The sequence below is a fragment of the Catharus ustulatus genome, chromosome 25 (assembly GCF_009819885.2).
Source record: "Catharus ustulatus isolate bCatUst1 chromosome 25, bCatUst1.pri.v2, whole genome shotgun sequence".
NCBI lineage: Eukaryota > Metazoa > Chordata > Aves > Passeriformes > Turdidae > Catharus > Catharus ustulatus.
This window is the reverse complement of record NC_046245.1, coordinates 1,248,457-1,267,618: the sequence shown is the minus strand read 5'-3', so window position 1 is coordinate 1,267,618 and position 19,162 is coordinate 1,248,457. Positions and strand designations below refer to the sequence as shown.

General features: G+C 55.1%; 1 protein-coding gene across 3 annotated transcripts in view; it reads right to left on the bottom strand.

The window, feature by feature from the left end:
* Nucleotides 1-19,162, bottom strand: part of PLXNA2 (plexin A2) — a 158,092-nt gene that overhangs the window by 43,286 nt on the left and 95,644 nt on the right. For all 3 annotated transcript variants that reach the window (XM_033079990.1, XM_033079989.1, XM_033079991.1), the window contains exons 7-12: nucleotides 18,279-18,432; nucleotides 16,986-17,082; nucleotides 13,445-13,559; nucleotides 3,841-4,041; nucleotides 1,683-1,779; nucleotides 592-773 (exon numbers count right to left, since the gene is read on the bottom strand). In XM_033079990.1, coding sequence (XP_032935881.1) covers nucleotides 592-773; nucleotides 1,683-1,779; nucleotides 3,841-4,041; nucleotides 13,445-13,559; nucleotides 16,986-17,082; nucleotides 18,279-18,432 — 846 coding nt within the window. The remainder of the gene's footprint in view (nucleotides 1-591; nucleotides 774-1,682; nucleotides 1,780-3,840; nucleotides 4,042-13,444; nucleotides 13,560-16,985; nucleotides 17,083-18,278; nucleotides 18,433-19,162) is intronic.

Genomic DNA, 19,162 nt, shown 5'->3' with positions numbered 1-19,162 from the left:
TTTAATTTAAGAGGAGACTTCCACGCTCACTTGGGTTCAGATTCAGCTGGCAGGTTTTGGGTGCTGAGCAGCCCCGCCACCAGCATTGCTGTGACAGACAACTCTGATCCTGCTGTGTGACACCTTTCCCAGCATGGATACACACCCAGGGCAAGGCAGGCTTTTTTTGGGGATTTAATGAACCGAGAAACCCAAACCTTCCTTCGTTCCCAGCGAGAGGAGCGTCACTCCTCACGGCAGCGCCAGCAGAGCGAGCGCAGCGTCACCGCTGAGAACGCTCCTGGGACACATTTTGCATCCCTCAGTGGGCTGAACAGAAACAGCAGAAGCGCCAACTCCAGACTAATTAGCTCCCTGTTTAATTAGCATTCCCGCAGCAGTCCGTGGCGGTCACCCCGGCGCGGGCGGCGCGGCCGGCGAGCGCCAACCGCCCGTGGGCAGCGCCTGCACACCTGGCCGGGTGCCAGTGGCTTCCCAGAAACTCCTGGGGTGTTTTATCCCCGTTCCTCCCCGGCTGGGTGTGTTCCCAGGGCGGGGAGCGCCGGAGCAGCGCGGGTTGGGGCATCGCGGGCTGGGGCAGCGCGGGCTCACCTCGGTGATGCGCGGGTTGGAGCACTTGACGTTGTGGCCGGACCAGTGGAGCCAGGGGGAGCCGCAGTGGGGCCGCAGGGTGCACTTGGCCTCGCCGCTGCACCAGCCGCACTCGAACTTGGGGTCGGCCTTGAGGCACAGCCCGCAGCTCTCGCGCTGCGCCGCGCACTTGTACAGGTGAACTGCGGGGACACGGCGGGGACACGGCGGGGAGGTCAGCCAGGGGACTCAACAGGGGAGATCAGCCAGGGGAGATCAGCCAGGGGAGCTCAGCCAGGGGAGCCCTGGGTGCTGCTGGGGTTGAGGGGTTCCCTTGGGGTGCTATTGGGGTTGGGGAAGTCCTGGGGTGCTGCTGGAATTGGGGAATTCCATTGGGATATAGCTGGGATTGAGGGATTCCCATGGGACAACTGGGATTGGGGGATTCCCTTGGGGTGCAGCTGGGATTGGGGATTCCCTTGGGAGAGCTGGGATTGGGCATTCCATTGGGGTATATCTGGGATTGGGGTTTCCCTTGGAATACAGATGGAATTGGGGAATTCCCTTGGGAGAGCTGGGATTGGGAATTCCCTTGGGAGAGTCGGGATTGGGGATTCCCTTGGGGTACAGATGGGATTGGGGGATTGCCTTGGGGTACAGCTGGAATTGGGGGATTCCCTTGGGACAGTTGGGATTTGGGAATTCCATTGGGACAGCTGGGATTGGGGATTCCTTTGGGGTACAGCTGGAATTGAGAGATTCCCTTGGGGTATGGATGGGATTGAGGGATTCCATTGGGACAGCTGGGATTGAGGGATTCCCTTGGGAGAGTTGGGATTGGGAATTCCCCTGGTGTACAGCTGGGATTGGGGATTCCATTGGGGTACAGCTGGGATTTGGGGATTCCCTTGGGGTGCAGCTGCTCCTGGATTTGCCCACCACAGCACGAGCTCATCTTTGGCTCCCCAAGCTGCCCCTGCATGGGTGGATTCCAAAACCAGCACTGCAGGGAGCTGCTCCCCTGCTCAGGGTGATCCTCAGGGGTCTCTGCCCCAGCAGCCCCTCCCCAGACCCCCCACCCATGAGCTGGAGCCAATCCCAGCAGATTTTACCTTTCAGGTTCTCCGGGTTGTCAATGACAAAGTTCCCGTTCCAAACCACAGCAAAGTCCACTGGCAGGTTGCTGATGTCCATCCCATCATAGAGGTACTGCAGGGTGAGACCACAGTGAAACGTCTGGGGAGACAACACTCACACACACAGAGGGTTTATTCTGAAAGAAAACATCTTTATTCTCTGCTTAAAAACATCTGCTGGTGCCTGAGACAGCACATTTTTATACTCAGTGTGCTTTGAGTCCCTTCTCCTCACCAGGAAGGGATAATTAAATGAGATCCAGCCCTTGTGAGAGGTAACAGATTAATTATTCCACTCGCAGTGGTTGCTCTCATCACTCAGTCTCTGGCTCACCAACACAACCCCTCCAGTTACCCAAACTGGGGCTGCTGCCTCCAGGCTGTTCCTGCCCAGTTTGTGCCTCCCAGTGAGACTGGGAGCTCCCAAACCCCGCTGCAGAGCTTTGCAGGGGGAACAGGAGAGAGCTGAGCAGCAGGAGAGGGTGCAGAGCCCCAGCCCCAGCTCCAGGACAGCACTGCCTGGAGTTGTTCCCCTTCCCATGGACATCCTGCCCTGAGTGAGGCTGGGAATTCCCAGGGAATGCTGAAATTCCCATTTTCACACCCAGCACTGGCCAGGCCTCACCCTGGTGATCTCTTCAGGTCAAACAAGAGCTGCTAAAAAGGCTTAAAAGGGTGAGTGAGCCTTGCCATCCTCTCTGTGATGAGGGAAAGGGGGTTAGAGCAGGGCAGGCTGCTCTGCCTGTCCTGGGCAATTTTAACTCACATTTCTCTGTGCTGGCTCACCCTGCCTGGTTTCACTAAGCTGGAACAAGAAGCTGTGAGTCCAGAATGGCCCTCACATCCTCCCCCTACCACTTCCTATCAGCCCAACAGCAATAAAAGTGCTTCTCTAACGCTAATAAATCACTCTGCACAGGAGAAGTTCCATCTGCTATTAATACATTTATTATCCACCGAGCTGCAAGGCCCAAAGATGGCCAGCGATGAACAAACACCCAGAAAAACTTTTAAAAATTCAGAACTTCATTAACAATTTAAGGCCATCTGAATATTCAAGTGGAGCCTGTTGTGCTGCCTAAAACAAACTGACTGTGCCCTGTTTGCCCAGGGTGAGCAGGGCAAGGGCCAGGCTGGTCCCTGCTGGCTCTGAGGGACCCAGAAACCCCAAATTCGGGCTGTGGGTCGGGGTGGGGGTGCCTGCGTTTGCCATTTGTGTTTTGGCATCCTGAGGGACCCACCAGGGTGAATCTGGGGTGCTCTGGTGAGGCTGAGCCCTGTCCTGTGGAGGGGAATTATCCTGCCCTGCTCCTGGGGAGCATCACCCCAGTGATTCCCTGTCCTTGGGGTGATTTCCCTGTCCCTTGGGGTAATTCCCTTTCCCTTGGGGTGATTCCCTCTCCCTTAATGTGATTCCCCTTCCTTTGGGGTGACTCCCTTTTCCTTGGGGTGATTCCCCTGTCCCTTGGGGTGATTCCCTCTCCCTTGGGGTGATTCTTCTCCCTTGGGGTGATTCTCTCTCCTTTGGGGTGATTCCCTCTCCATTGGAGTGATTCCTCTCCCTTAGGGTGATTCTCCTCTCCCTTGGGGTGATTCCCCTGTCCTTGGGGTGATTCCCTCTCCCTTAATGTGATTCCCTCTCCCTTGTGGTGATTCCCCTCCCTTGGGGTGATCCCCCTGTCCTTTAGGGTGATTCCCCCTCCCCTGTGGTGATTCCCCTTCCTTTGGGGTGACTCCCTTTTCCTTGGGGTGATTCCCCTCCTTTGGGGTGATTTCCCTGTCCTTTGGGGTGATTCCCCCTCCCCTGTGGTGATTCCCTGTCCCATCCTCTCTCTCTTCCCTGGCACTTTCCCCTCCCTCCCTGCTCTCCAGCGCTGCTCTATTCATCCAGCACCGTGACCTGGGATGTGACAGCTCCCGATAAGGGCTCTGTGATTCTCCTTATCTCCCCGCGTGTGAATTAGCCTGCCTTCACACCTCTGCATTCCCTCCTCCTCCCCTTCCCCTGGCTGAACCCCCCACCAGCATCCAGAACCCTCCAGGTATGGCATCCCCTCCCTTCCCAGGCATTCCCCAGCCAGGATTTGGGAGGATTTGGGGGGATTTGGGAGGATTTGGGAGGTGCTGCTCTCACCGAGCTGTTCTGGCACTGCACGCTGGAGCTGTTGAAGCGCAGGGCGGGCACCCTGTGGATGATGCCCTGGATGCTCAGCACGCACTCGTAGCCCCTCTGCCCCGACTGGGGCTGGGGCAGGTTCCTGGCCTTGAGCGTGATGGGCTTCACCTCTCCCACCGGGATCAGGATCTCCTCGGTGGGGAACAGCTGGGGGCAGTCCTGGGAGGCAAGGAGAGAACAGGGTGGGTTATGGGGAGGTGATGCTGTAGCATTTCAGCCTGTATATATTCCATATATTTGTATTATTGTATTATTAGATATTATTATTATTGTATTATTCAGTGTATAACTCTGAACTCCACACTCAGTGTCACTGCTGCTCTCCCAGTTTGGGCAGACACAACAATTCCTCTCCAGGCTGGGAATCAAGGACTCCTCCCTGCCTCAGGCCTGGAGAATTTGAAACAAAACTGAGTTGGGGGCAGCAAACTTGGGGGAAATGACTTCATTACCTGAAGATGTAATTTCAAGATTAACCCCCAAAATGCAAATGGACCAAACTTATGAAAGTGTGAAAACCCATTGTCCATTTGGGTGTGACCCATTGTCCCTTTTGGGTGTGACCCATTGTCCCTTTTGGGTGTGACCCATTGTCCATTTGGGTGTGACCCATTGTCCATTTGGGTGTGACCCATTGTCCCTTTTGGGTGTGACCCATTGTCCATTTTGGGTGTGACCCATTGTCCATTTGGGTGTGACCCATTGTCCATTTTGGGTGTGACCCATTGTCCATTTTGGGTGTAACCCATTGTCCATTTTGGGTGTAACCCATTGTCCATTTGGGTGTAGTCCCTGGGGGGCTTTGTCTGCCCAAAATGCATATAAATAGAATATTAAATAAATAAATATTTCAACAAATAGAAATAAACTGCTTTTTATTCCCTTCATTTTGTCTGGCCTCTGTTTTTAGGGACCCCAAAGAGGCATCAGTGCAGCTGCAGGTGTGGCCAGGTCTGGATGTCCCAGGCCAGGACCAGCCCAGAATCAGCCCAGGACCAGCCCAGGACCAGCCCAGGATCTGCCCAAGACCAGCTCAGGACCAGCCCAGGACCAGCCCAGGACATTCCCAGGACATTCCCAGGACCAGCCCAGAACCAGCCCAGAACCAGCCCAGGACCAGCCCAGGATCTGCCCAGGACATTCCCAGGACATTCCCAGGACATTCCCAGGACATTCCCAGGACATTCCCAGGACCAGCCCAGGATCTGCCACTCCCCAGCCCAGCTGCAGGTGAAGTGCAGGGACACAGAACCCCCCTGTGCCAGCCCCTGTGCCCTGATTTCCTCACTGCTCACCCTCTTTGGGGACAAATCCAAGGTGTCCTCCCCGCTCTGAGCTTCCCAGGGGTTTTATCTGCAGAGGCAGCAGCTGCTGCTGTCCCTCCTGAGCTCAGCCCTTATCAGCTGCCCCAGCCCTGCTCCGGGAGGGGACAGGCACAGGGGCTTCTCCTGATCCCATTTCACCCCTCAGAGCCCTGGTGCAGCACAGAAGGATCAGCCCAGGGAGTGTTTCCCTCACTGTTGTGCTCTGCTCTATCTCAGTAAAATCAGCCCATTAATTCCTGAGGTGATGCTGAGTTCTGCTCTCACTCCTCTCCACGCTCCACCACCTCTGCCTTCCTGAATCTCCCACCAGCTCCTGTGCCAGGGCTGCCTGGTGTTTTCCTGGGCTGAGAGTGCCTGGGTGGGATTTGTGCCTCTGCCAGCTGGGTGGGCAAAGCACCCGACCCAATCTGCCCCTTCCATCTCCAAATCACAGCACGGTTTGGGTGGGGAGGGACCTTAAAATTCATCCCTGCAAGTGTCCAAGAGCAGCTTGGATGGGGCTTGGAGCAATCTGGGATGGTGGAAGGTGTCCCTTGCCCGTGGCAGGGGGTGGAATGAGATGATTTTTGAGATCCCTTCCAACCCAAACCATCTGTGATTCTGTGAAACACCATTGCACGGCAGAACAGATCTCCAGTTCACCCAAGCACAAACCAAATGTCTAAATAAACCCTGAGATGGACCCAGAAAATGACTTATCAGCTCCTGGTAGCTGTGTGACATCCCTCCCGTGAGATCTCAACATCCCAAACATTATCTCTGTACAACACACTGGGAAATTCAATTTTTCCTCAATTTCTACACGGGGAACTGCAACACGCTGAGACAAAGGCTCTGCCCAGCAGCTCTATTTACATTCTGCTCAGCTCTAATTTGCTTTGATCTAATGGAACAAGGTACCTAAGCACCTGTAAGCACCTGACACTGAATGATTAATCCCAGACTAAAGCAGGAGTTTAGAACAAACACGTGTCCATTCCTTCTGTCAAATCCCAGAGTGGCACCCCCAGCCCTTTGCCCCCCAGCCTGGGGATGAAAGGAAATCCTGCTGATGGCAATGCCAGGATCCTGCCAGGATCCACCAGGACAGCGTGGCCAGGGGGAAAATCCCCCCTCCCCAAGGCAGGCTCCCCCTCCAGCTCCATCCAGGCCATGGGCAGTTGTTTCACCACTGAAAATGAGGAACAGATGCTCCCTGCTCTGGAGGAGCCACTAACTTAAACTGCAGCCTCATAAACCTTTCCAGTGGCACTTTTCCCCATATATATTTTATTTTATTTTATTTTATTTCTAACGGGGACTTTCACGGATTAACAGCCAAGAGTGATTTCAAACTCCATCAGCTGCGCTGGGGAGGGGAGGGAAGGGAAATCCTTCCCTGCAGGGGAGTGGGGTCACAGGGGAGGGAATGGCATTGGAGTGGGGTCACAGGGGAGGGAATGGCACTCCCTGCAGTGGAGTGGGGTCACAGGGGAGGGAATGGCATTGGAGTGGGGTCACAGGGGAGGGAATGGCATTCCCTGGAGTGGAATGTTCAAAGGGAAGGGAATGGCATTCCCTGCAATGGAATGGGGTCACAGGGGAGGGAATGGCATTCCCTGCACTGGAATGGTTCACAGGGAATGGCATTCCCTGCACTGGACTGGGCTCACAGAGGAGGGAATGGCATTCCCTGCAGTGGCATGGTTCAAAGGGAAGGGAATGGCATTCCCTGCAGTGGATGGGGTCACAGGGAAGGGAATGGCATTCCCTGCAGTGGCATGGTTCAAAGGGAAGGGAATGGCATTCCCTGCAGTGGAATGATTCACAGGGGAGGGAATGGCATTCCCTGCAGTGGAATGATTCACAGGGAATGGCTTTCTCTGCTCCCCACTGATCCTGGGAGCACGGATCCAACCCCAGCTCACCGCCAGCAAACTCCCAAATGCATTCCCTGCATTTTCCATCCATGACTCTGCACATTTCTTGCCCTCCTGAAGCACCACACGCCGGTGCCACCTTGCACTCAAGCCCTGCCTGCCCTCAGGGTTTGCATTTCACCTCCAGGTCACATCGAGGACCAGCAGGAGACACCTCCAGAGAGGAGCCTGGCCCCATGGATCAGAATGAAAATCAACCTGGAGCTGCAGAATCCTTTACCCCATTATGGCTGAAAACAAAAAAATCTCCACTTGCATCACCAGTGGGAGAACTTCAGCGCACAGTCCTGAAAATAATGAATATGTTATGGACCATTATCCTTCCTGGCCAGCTCTGTCCGTGAGGCGACTGCTAAAGGAGGGAGCAGAGGGCTCCCATCCCCAGATCTGCTCTCTGCTGCTGAAAATGCTGCCAGCAAAAATTGTTCTGCCATCATTAGAGACGAGTGGGGCAAAATTGATTTTTTAATTTTTTTTTTTTCCCATTCCTTTGGTCCCAGTGGAAGGGAAATGTCACATTGGGGATGTGGGGAAGGCGAGGCAGGCACAGCCCCTCAGTGCTGGCTGACAGCTGCAGTGATCACACTAATGAGGGATCCACCTTTGGGATGGAGAGATCTGGAGGAATCTGACTCTCCAGACTCTGGAGAAGCCAGGCTGCTCGTGGGAGCCACGCTGCTGCAGGCAGGCACTGCTGAATTTCTCAGCTGAGCTGGGGAGGGCTCGGGTCAGCTCGGACCCTGCAGGTCCTGTGAGCCATTCCCAGCCCCAGTGCTCAGCTTCCAGGGCTTTCCTTGCTCCAGTTCGTTTTTCAAATTGCTGCTGCAGTGATGTGCACCCAAGGCCCTGCACAGCCACATCCCTGCATCCCCAAATCCCTGAAAATTCACATCCCTGCACCCCAAATCCCTGCACAGCCACATCCCTGCACCCCAAATCCCTGCACAGCCACATCCCTGGACCCCAAATCCCTGCACAGCCACATCCCTGCACCCCAAATCCCTGCACAGCCACATCCCTGCACCCCCAAATTCCTGAAAATTCACATCCCTGCACCCCCAAATCCCTGAAAACTCACATTCCTGCATCCCAAATCCCTGCACAGCCACATCCTTGCACCTCCAAATCCCTGAAAACTCACATCCCTGCACCTCCAAATCCCTGCACAGCCATGTCCCTGCACCCAAATCCCTGAAAATTCACATCCCTGCACCCCAAATCCCTTCACAGCCACATTCCTTCACCCTAAATCCTCTCAAACTCACATCCCTGCACTCAAATCCTGCATCCCCACATCCCTGCACCCCAAATCCCTGCACAGCCACATCCCTGCACCCAAATCCCAAAAACCCATGTCCCTGCACTCAAATCCTGCATCCCCACATCCCTGCACAGCCACATCCTTGCACCGAAATCCCAAAAACTCACATCCCTGCACCCCAAATCCCTGAAAACTCACATCCCTGCACTCAAATCCCTGCACAACCACATTCCTTCACCTCAAATCCCCCCAAACTCACATCCCTGCACTCAAACCCTGCATCCCCACATCCCTGCACAGCCACATCCCTGCATCCCCAAATCCCTGAAAACTCACATCCCTGCACTCAAATCCCTGCACAACCACATTCCTGCACTCAAATCCCTGCACAACCACATTCCTTCACCTCAAATCCCCCCAAACTCACATCCCTGCACCCCAAATCCCTGTATCCCCACATCCCTGCACACCCAGCCCTTCCCACAGCCCCTGGGAGGGTTTTTGCTCTCCCGTGGGTGCTGCTGCAGGAGAACAGCCTGGCAGGGTGCTTTGTCCCTCCACCACCTCTCCCAGCTGCTCCCCGGTGGGTAGATAAATTATTCAGATAAATTATTTTGTTTTGAGTTCATCACCAGCCTGAGCAGCCTCTGCTGATGCCGGTTCCCTTCAGAGGGATTTCCCAGGGAAGGGGTTGGCACCAACCTTGTCCCCCATCCCGATCTTCCTCCCTGGGTGAAACACCCAGAAAACAGCTGGAACACACAACTTGTTCCATAATCAGTTTACTTTGTTTTTTAGTTCATGAGAGGTAAATCCTGCAGCGAGTTTAAAGGCCATTATCGCCTCCTCTCGCTAAACAAACAGGCAGAATCCTCTCATTATCCCCCTTGACTCGCCTGCGCCAGAATAAACACGGATCAGGAAGACAAGGCTGCGGTGCCTGAGTGGCACAGACTCTCGGGGAATATTCTGCCTGTGAAGTATCAGCACACACAATTCACAAAGACATTTTATGCTTCTCCAACACTTTTTAGCCTCAAAGACTCCAAGGTCTATAAATACCTTAAAGCCCGGCGTTGTGCAGCTGTCTCTGGAGCAGAACAGAGCACCCATGGTTATTATTTGTGTTTAACCGAGCAGTTTTAGTAGGTCAAACCTCCTTGCTCTTATTTGAAAAAAAAAAAAAATTGCCTAGAAATGGCAGGCAATTCTTCTGACTGCAGGATTTAGCCCAAACGGCAGAAAATAGACTGGTTTTGTACTTTCCATCTTCACAAAACCCCCGCAAAGTCTCCGCAAATGTTAACTCGCCGCGCATTATTTTAAAATTATAAACATAACCCAATGTGGCACGTGAATGCAAACCCCTGGTTCACAGTCGTGTTGCCAATGATATAAATTACAGTCCCTGTCACTCATGGAAACACATTACCCTTCGTTTCTGCCCCTGGAAAGGCGAGCAGAGCCCGTTCCTTGGAAACCAGGCTCGAAAGGAAGGCAGCTGGAGCGAATTCCTTCCCCACACCATCACCCCGAGCTGGGCATGTGCTGTAACCTGGGTCCTCTCCATTAATTCGGGATGTTTACAGCATGGAGGGAACCTTTCCCTGTTATAAACAACCCTTTGTGTGCCAGAGGTGAGGTAGGAGCAGCTCCCAGCACAGGGCCAGGTCAGAGGCAGGAACATCCCCCAGGGCTCTCCTTCCCTCCCAACACCAAACATCCACACCAGGGATGGAAAAAAGCATTGCCACAGCTCTGAGCTGAGGGGATTTTGCTGAATTCACGCTTTTTGCTCCTATTTCTGGCAAAGGCATCTCCTCAAAGTCAGGGGTGACCCTGCACATCCTTGGCTGGCTTTGGTGGCCCCAGATGTGGCGCTGTCACCTCGGGCACATCTGGGCTCTGCTGTGATGGGGACTGGCAGCACAGGCTGAGGACGGGCTGGTTTTGTTTTGTTTGCCTCGAGGAGCACTCAGCACCCAAGGGCACAGCCAGGGGCAAGGGCGTTGCCATAAAATCGGAGGGAATTCAAAGGAGACACAAGGCACTGAAATCCCCGGACCTGAAGCTCTCCGTGCCCAGATCAGCGTCCCTCTGTGGAAATGGCATTATCAGCACACCCTGGACATCAAAGAGGGACGGGCTCCCACGTTCTGGGCAGCTAAGAGGATTTATTTACTCCTAGCTCTCCTCTGGGATGGGTGTAAGGATGTTTGTGCATCCACATTCCTCCTCATCTGGAAGTTTCAGACATTGAGAGAGAGAGACATCATAAAACCTCCCCCACACACAGACCAAACCACATCAGACACATTAAAATGGAATCATTTGTTTGGTCTGGAGCTCTGTAAAGTAGGACAGGCAGTGCTCCACAGCAACGAGGATCTCTTGGAGAAATCCTGGTTTAGTGGGATCGAGGTGTGAGCTGCCAGTGAAGACTCTGACCAGGAAAAGGATGAGGAAATAATTGCTTCTCTAATTATTAACTCCTAAAGAATTGGTTGCCTGGAAATGGAGACTCAGAGGAGCTGGGAAATGGGGAATTTTCTCCACCTCAGAAATTCCCATGAGAGGGAGGATGTCAGGAGCAGCCAGCTCTGTCCTGCAGGACCCCTGTGCTGTAAAGGTTGTGAAAGGCTCTGCACTCATTACCAGCGAGCCCAAACCACACATTCCACATTTTCACTTTTCCCAAAGCACCCACCCACCTTTGGGGCTGTCCCTGAGCTCTCCCTGGGTCTGAGCACACAGCTCCTGCTGCAGGGCAGGTGCAGGGATGAAAATCCTCTCTGGGCTGTGTTTTATGGAGGGCAGGTGCAGGGATGAAAATCCTCTCTGGGCTGTGTTTTGTGGAGGGCAGGGCAAAAAGGCAGAGCTGGCTCGGTCAGGAGGGGCAGAAGCTTGCAAGGAGCACGAGCACAGCTCATGGAGAAGGAATTTTGAATTTTTCTCCCCATCTCCTGGTGGCTGTGAGCTCCTGTTCCTCCTCCAGACAGACTCTCCAGGGAGCATCAAAGGGAGCTCGTTACACATCCAATCCCGCGGGGACGCCACTTCTGATGGGCCACGGGTAAAAGGGAATATTCAAGATATTTTCCCTTGAATTAAATATAAGGGTGCGAGCAAATGTGCAGAGTGTGTGAACACGTGTGTAAACCTTACGTAAGGAGAGGCACAGGGGACTCAAAGTAGGGCACAGGCACGGAGCTCCAAACACCACTGGCTGTGCTGGGGAGGGAGCCAGGCTGAGCACAAACAATTTCCTAATACATCAGGCCGTGACACAATGAGAACATTGTGATCTCAATGGGTGTAGGAGAGGAAACTCTTCACGAGGCATTTACAGATTTCTGTGTTAGTGGAGAGCCCGCAGCAGAGGCGTTATCACCACGCTGTGAGAAGAGGAAATAAATAACACACACATTTATTTGGGGTGGTTCTGCCTGTGCTCAGAGGGCTGGGGAAGAAATGATGGACAGCAGAGGATTGTGTGGTTACCATCAGGTGTGAGATATCCCCAAACATCCCCAGCTCAGAAACAACCTCTGCAAGATGAAGACGACAGAGGAAGCCCTTTGGAGCCACGACAGCCCTGTGATCCCAGCAGGAACCTGCAGAGATACCAACTCCTCCACTTCTCCCTCTGTGTGATCTCAGGCGGGTCCTGGGTGCTCCCAGGAGGAAAGCTGAGATAATGGGATTGTCCTACTTTAGCAGGGACTTGTCAGACACTTCTGAGACCCCGGGGTCGGAGAGCCAGAGAACAGAGAACTCCAATTGTGCAGCCTGGGAGGACAGGGATGCTCTGAGAGTGCAGGAGAAACCCCCCCATCACTCTAGAGGAGGAGAAGCAAAGGGGTTTGCTGTCTCTTGATATGGTAAAAGGAGCTTTCTTGGCTTTGAACTGGATGGAGAAAGCTCTTGGTTTGTTCCTGGGGTGGATGCTTCTCCGCATCCCTGGATTTGCAGATTCCCACCCAGGTCGTTATGCAGCTCATGAATTACTCTCCCCTTTACCTCTGAATCTCCTGGCAGCATTTTAGCCAGGGAGACACAGGAGTGGAGTTTACTCCTAGTTCAGCAGAGCCCTGGAGCAACCTTCAGTCTCTGCTTTTTGACACCTCGGTGTTTACAGCACTGACTGATCTGTTCTGCTCCTCTCAATCTCCATCACCCACCGACAGGGATTTGTCTGGATACTGGCACACCTTCCTCTCCCTGCTTTTTCTCATGGATGTCCTCATTGTTGCCTTTCCCACTTCCCAGGACTCTCAGGATTTCCAGAGCAGCTCTCAAACCATTCTCCCAGGACTCCCAGGATTTCCAGAGCAGCTCTCAAACCATCCTCCCCTTGCAGCTTTAGGAGCTGCACTCATTTCAGGTGCTGCAAAGCTATTTGTAGGAAAGGGAGGGCAAAGAGCAGGACCCTGCCAGCATCAGGGCCTCATGAAGATGAAGCAGGCAGGGGGATCAGGCAGCACAAGGAGTGCAGAAACCCAGAGCAAGGGTTCCTGGCAGTGTTCAGTCAGGAATCTGTGCTAACAAACCCCTTTCCTCATGGATCCCTCTGCCCTGGGACTCACAGAGAGCTGGCAGAGCCATTCCATGCCTTTCCAAGTGTTAAAAGCATTTTTGGATGGCAGCCCCACACCTTTTATGAACTGCTAAGAGAGATGGCTCTGGAACCTGAACCAACTCCCTTTTCCAAACCCTGGGCTGAGCACTTTGGTAATTCCCTCAAAGTCAGGCTCCTGCATCAATCCCAGCCCCAGGCACACAGAGCAAAACCCTCAGCAGAGATGCTGAAAGCTTCTGTGTTTGAGGAGTCTCTGGGGCAAAGCAGTGCAGTAATTATTGTAATTAATGAACCTGGGCATTCCCACACAGCAGGGGAGGGATCAGCTCTGGTGCTCAGTGACACCAACACCTCCCTGCCTGGGAGCTGCATCCGCACTTTGGGCACCAAAGAGACCCACGGGGCTCCCACAAACAGGGGCTGGGCTGCTTGGGGCATGGAAAAACAGAGCACAAAGGGCAGGAGGGCAGTGTGGTACCTCAGAGGTGTTGATCCGTCCCTCCTGGAAGGAGCAGGTGGTGGGGTCGTGGGTGCACAGATTCCGGTACTTGCACCAGTGGCAGCGGAAAGCGCTGTTCACACAGGACAGGCACCTGGGGGGAAAGGAGGGGTTAGCACAGGGCTCAGCACCTTGCAGTCACCTCCAGGCCTTGCCAGAAATCCAGGCTTCCTGGGAAAATAATTTATTTTTGGGGGGGTGGTTTTGATGTAGCAGAAAACAAGGAGGAGGTTTGGGAAAGCACGCACGCTCAGCAGGCAGGCTGGGGGCAGCCTCACAATTTATTCCACAGTAAAATGCAGGCTGGGATTTATTGCATGATGCTGGATTGGTGTAAAATAGAGCAGGGCGTTGCACAGGCACCAGGCTTGGGTTTTAGTTCCTAGGAAGGAAGGCAAGCCTGGCAGAAATGGCATCAGTTGTTCTACAAGTCAGGAATGCTTCAATCAACAGCAACACTTCTGGCCTTGGAGTGCAGAGGGTGCAGCAAGTGCTTTTGATTCATGTTGGGAAAAAAAAAAATAACAGTTTCTGAAATGTTTTTGAAAGAACACAGACCCTTTTCAGCCCCAGGGAACCCAGCTGCCAGCAGAGGGGCTGGGTGGGTTTTGCTCCCCACTTGCTGCTGCCACAGAGATGCAGAGCTGTGACAGCTGCTGCTCCTGGCAGGTGCCACCTCCTCCATCTCCGAGGCCACTCCTGCTGCCACGTGGCAGCTCCTGGTGGCACAAGGATCAGCTGTGCCCGTGGATCCATCCCATCCAGGGCTCCAGGCACTGGGGCACTGCCTGCAGAGGGAAGAGCCCGGGGATGTGCTGGAACAAGGCCAGGGCAGGGACACCAATGTCACCAGGGAAGTGGCAGCGTGGCCTCAGGCCTGGAGCTGTGCAGGCAGGGGTTGGGTCTGTGCCAGCTGGGCACAGGCACCAGGGCAGAGCTCAGTGAGCTGCTGCCACCAGAACGAGCCCAAAGAACCCAACTGTGCCCTCCTGGTGCATTCCTGGTGACCTTAGCAGCCAGGGCAGCTCATTCTAACCATGCACAGAAGACCTGGGGGAGAACACCACGTGTTTAATGATTCATTCATGTCTGACCCATCTCTGTCCCTGAGTGGGTCTGCAGCACCTCACCTCACCTGGCCTGGCCCCCAGCACTCCCAGCAGGGGTTGCTGGAGCTCCCAGTTCCCCTCTGAGGGAGGAGAATCTCCCTGGTCAGTGGTGTGGATTGGTTTGGTTTGGTTTGGTTTGGTTTAGTTTTCTTTGCTTTGCTGTGCTGTGCTTTGCTTGGCTCCTCTCCCTGTTCTGTGGTTTCTGTGGTTTCCTGCTGCTGCTCCCAGCTCTCCCCAGGCCTGGCAGCAGGACAAGGGATCCCAGCAGGATCCAGAGCTCCCAGACTCACCCCAGGTCACCACCTTGGCTCTTTCACCCCAGCCTAGCTTTCCCAAGGACTCCTGTCTCCTTTGCTCCTTTCTCCAGGTCCTCACTGACCCTGTCCCACCTGCAGCTCCCTGGGGACACAGAACCCACATCCCTGAGCTCTGAACCACCCCAGCCCATGGGGCATCACAGGAGGGTCCCCAGGACCTGCCTGGCCATCCCCAAACCCTGCAGGGGTGTGTGTGCCACCCTGCCCCAGAGGGCTGCCCTGCTCCCACACACCCCAGCGCTGCAGCTGAGAGCTCAGGATCAATAGATCAGGATCAATAGATCAGGATCAATAGATCTCTCCTCTGCTGCCTGAGCCCCGGGCTGTGGCTCCTTTTTGCTGGCTGTGATTCATTCCTGCCAGGCTGGCTGTGCCCTCCTTGAACCCCGTGATAACGAGTCTGGGTGATGTAAGTGCTGCAGAATTTACCACCCTGTAAGCACTTCATCTCCAGACACAACAGGGCAGGCAGGCCAGCACAGCCCAGGAAGGATGGATTGCCTCTCCTGATCCAGAGCTCAATGCCATTCCTGGTGCAGATTCCAAACCAGGAGAACTCAGAGGAGCCTGGGGGCTCTGTGAGTGCTGACCCAGGAGCTGAGGAATCATCAGGATTGTGGACATGGATCCCACAGGCAGCACAGGGGAACGAAGGATTCCCTGCCAGCCCCATCCCTCTGCTCTGTTCTGTGGCTCACAACAAAATTTAAATTAAAAATGAATGCCTGCCTAGAAAAACCAGAGGGCAGCCAAGCCCATGAGCACACAAACACACAAACCCTCGTCCAAGTGCAGCAGGAAAGGCCCTGGAGCCTGAGGCTTCAAACCCAGCACAGGGAGGTTGGGAGTGACCTTGTGCTGGCCCTCGGTGACCCCAGCAGTGTCCCCTGCCCCAGGACATCTCCCAGCCCTGCCACCCCCACCAGCTGCTGGCAGCTCCTGCCCACAGTGCTGCAGCTTGTTTTGTTTCAGACAAATTCTCGTCTGTGAATGTGTTTTTAAGGCCGGCCAGCTGCCTCCCAGTGCCTGGGGGGATGTGATTCCACCTTCCTCAGCAAAACTGAGCCCCTCCACGGAGCCTCCCACACCTGGGCTGCATCCCACCTTCTCCTTCTGCATCCCACCTTCCCCTTCTGCATCCCACCTTCTCCTTCTGCATCCCACCTTCACCATCCCCTCCTGCATCCCACCTTCTCCTTCTGTATCCCACCTTCACCATCCCCTCCTGCATCCCACCTTCACCTTCTGCATCCCACCTTCCCCTCCTGCATCCCACCTTCACCATCCCTTCCTGCATCCCACCTTCTCCTTCTGCATCCCACCTTCCCTTCCTGCATCCCACCTTCTCCTTCTGCATCCCACCTTCCCTTCCTGCATCCCACCTTCACCTTCTGCATCCCACCTTCTCCTCCTGCATCCCACCTTCTCCTTCTGCATCCCACCTTCCCTTCCTGCATCCCACCTTCACCTTCTGCATCCCACCTTCTCCTTCTGCATCCCACCTTCCCTTCCCTTCCCTTCCCTTCCCTTCCCTTCCCTTCCCTTCCCTTCCCTTCCCTTCCCTTCCCTTCCCTTCCCTTCCCTTCCCTTCCCTTCCCTTCCCTTCCCTTCCCTTCCCTTCCCTTCCCTTCCCTTCCCTTCCCTTCCCTTCCCTTCCCTTCCCTTCCCTTCCCTTCCCTTCCCTTCCCTTCCCTTCCCTTCCCTTCCCTTCCCTTCCCTTCCCTTCCCTTCCCTTCCCTTCCCTTCCCTTCCTCTCTCAGTTGCAGGATCGCGCAGCTTGGGGGCACCAGCAGGTTGAGGTTGTTCCCCTGCAGTCTGAGGTTATTCCCCAGCAGGTTCAGGTTGTTCCCAGCTCACTCCCTGGGCAGGTGGCTGCCCTTGTCCCTTGTCCCTTTTTCCTTGTCCCTTTTCCCTTTTCCCTTGTCCCTTTTCCCCTGTCCCTTGTCCCTTGTCCCTTTTCCTTGTCCCTGCTCTGACCCAGGCACTGTGCCACCCCCCTGGCTTGTCCCAGCTCCCACTCCCCAGTCTTTGGGGCAGGATTTTGGCTCTTTGGGGCAGGATTTTGGCTCTGTGGGGTAGGGAAGGAGCACTCACAGCTGGTGGGCGCTGCAGTTGTAGAACTTGAACTCGGTGCTGACGAAGGTCCTGCCGGTCTCCCGGGACTTCAGCTGGAGCACGACCCCGAACCAGTCTGGGCACACAGAGCAGAGCAGAGCCTGTCAGTGCTGCTGAGGCAGGAGGGGAGCAGCAGCACCCCCGGGCTGATCTGCTGCCCACTGAGCCACCTGCAGCTGGGGCAGCTCGGGATTTCATCCCACCCACACCCTGCCCTGGGTGCTGTGCCCAGAAATGCCCCAAAAACCCCAGGGCTGATGGCAAAATGCATCAGAGACGGGGAAATGCTGCCTTGGAGTGGGTTTGGAACCTCCACCTGCTCCCTGATTCACTCTCCAGTATAAAAAGTGAGATGTTCTGACAGACAGCCCAGGAATAGAATTGTGGAATCAGGGTTTGGGTTGGAGGGGATCCTCAAAACCCAGTGCCATGGGCTGGGACCTTCCCCCATCCCAGGTTGCTCCAAACCCCATCCAGACCCATCCCTGAGCACTTCCAGGGACTGGGCTGCACAGCTTCCCTGGGAATCATCTCCCAGAATTATCTCCTAGAGAAGGAGCTGCTGGAAGCTTGTGAAGCACCAGTGGAGCTCTCCACAGCCTGAGCTCTGGGTTAATTAACACCAGGTTGTTCTTTTGGGGCTGCTGTGGGGAAGCCCATCCTGACCCTGGCCCAGACTCCATAAAATGCCTCAGAATCACCAAGACATCACCAGGACACCTGGAAGGAAGCCAAGGGGAAAATGAGCTCCAGGCCAGTGGCGCTTCAGTTACAGGAAGAGAAAATCTGACAGCGGTGACATTAATGAGGAGATCAAGGGAGAAACTGCAGCCACCAACTCGTGGTGCTGAGCCAGGCCTGGGGGACATTCCTGCTTCCCAGATTCACCTGGTCTGGCAGGGCTGAGAGCTCCTGGCCACCCTGAGCCACCCCAGAGGAGACAGACAGCTCCTGTCCTGCACTGGGGGCTGTCCCAGCACAGGGAGGGAGGGCAGGGTGAGCAGTCACTGCTGCCTGCTGCCAGCCCATCCTGCCTGTGTGGGATGCAATTCCTGGGGATGCTTTTCCTGGGGATGCATTTCCTGGGGATGCAATTCCTGGGGATGCTTTTCCTGGGGATGCAATTCCTGGGGATGCAATTCCTGGGGATGCAGCTCCCTGGGTTCAAGAGGCTTTGACAGCAGCAGGGATTTCTCTGGCAGCAGCCCCAGAGGCTCAGGCTGTACTCCCCAGGCTGCCCTGCCCTGTCACTGCCCTGCAGCCATCACTCACCCTGATCCACGGGGATGGCAGGGACATCCTTGGCTGCTGGGGACACACAAACCACCTGGCTGCCCGCCACCTGCCCCTCCACCTCGCTCAGGTTCCCGAAGACGCAGCTGACGCCGGCGCTCAGGTCTGGAGCGTCGCTCACCCGCAGGCTGAGCTGCAGCAGGGACACCAGGGAGCAAAGCAGAGCTGTGAGCAGGGAGAGCTGCCCAAATCTCCCCAAATCCACAGTCCTGGCTGGTTTCCCATTTTGAAACGACACCCTGAAATCACCCACCTGCCCTCAGCTGGCAGCTGCCCTTTCATGGGGAAGGGAGGAGGAAAAAGAATTCAAGGATGTTCTTTATGGGTGCAGACCCAGCTGGCTGAGCCTTGGGGTGCTGCAGTGGTGGCAATGGCAGATTTTTGTCCCCTGGTTGCTCCAGAGAAGCTTTGGCACCCTCAGTGCCTGTGCCAGGACCCTGAGAGCAGCAGTGACCGTCCCCAAACCCCTGAGCTCAAACCCCTGAGCTCAAATCCCTGAGCTCAAATCCCCACTGCACAAATGGGGGATGCCACCCTGCCCTGGCCTGCGAGGAGCAGGTCCCCAGTGTCCCCTCCACAGCTGGGAGTGTCCCCTTCACATCTGGGGGTGTCCCCTTCACATCTGGGGGTGTCCCATCACATCTGGGGGTGTCCCCTTCACATCTGGGGGTGTCCCCTTCACATCTGGGGGTGTCCCATCACATCTGGGAGTGTCCCCTTCACATCTGGGGGTGTCCCATCACATCTGGGGGTGTTCCCTTCACATCTGGGGGTGTCCCCTTCACATCTGGGGGTGTTCCATCACAGCTGGGAGTGTCCCTTCACATCTGGGGGTGTCCCCTCCACATCTGGGGGTGTCCCCA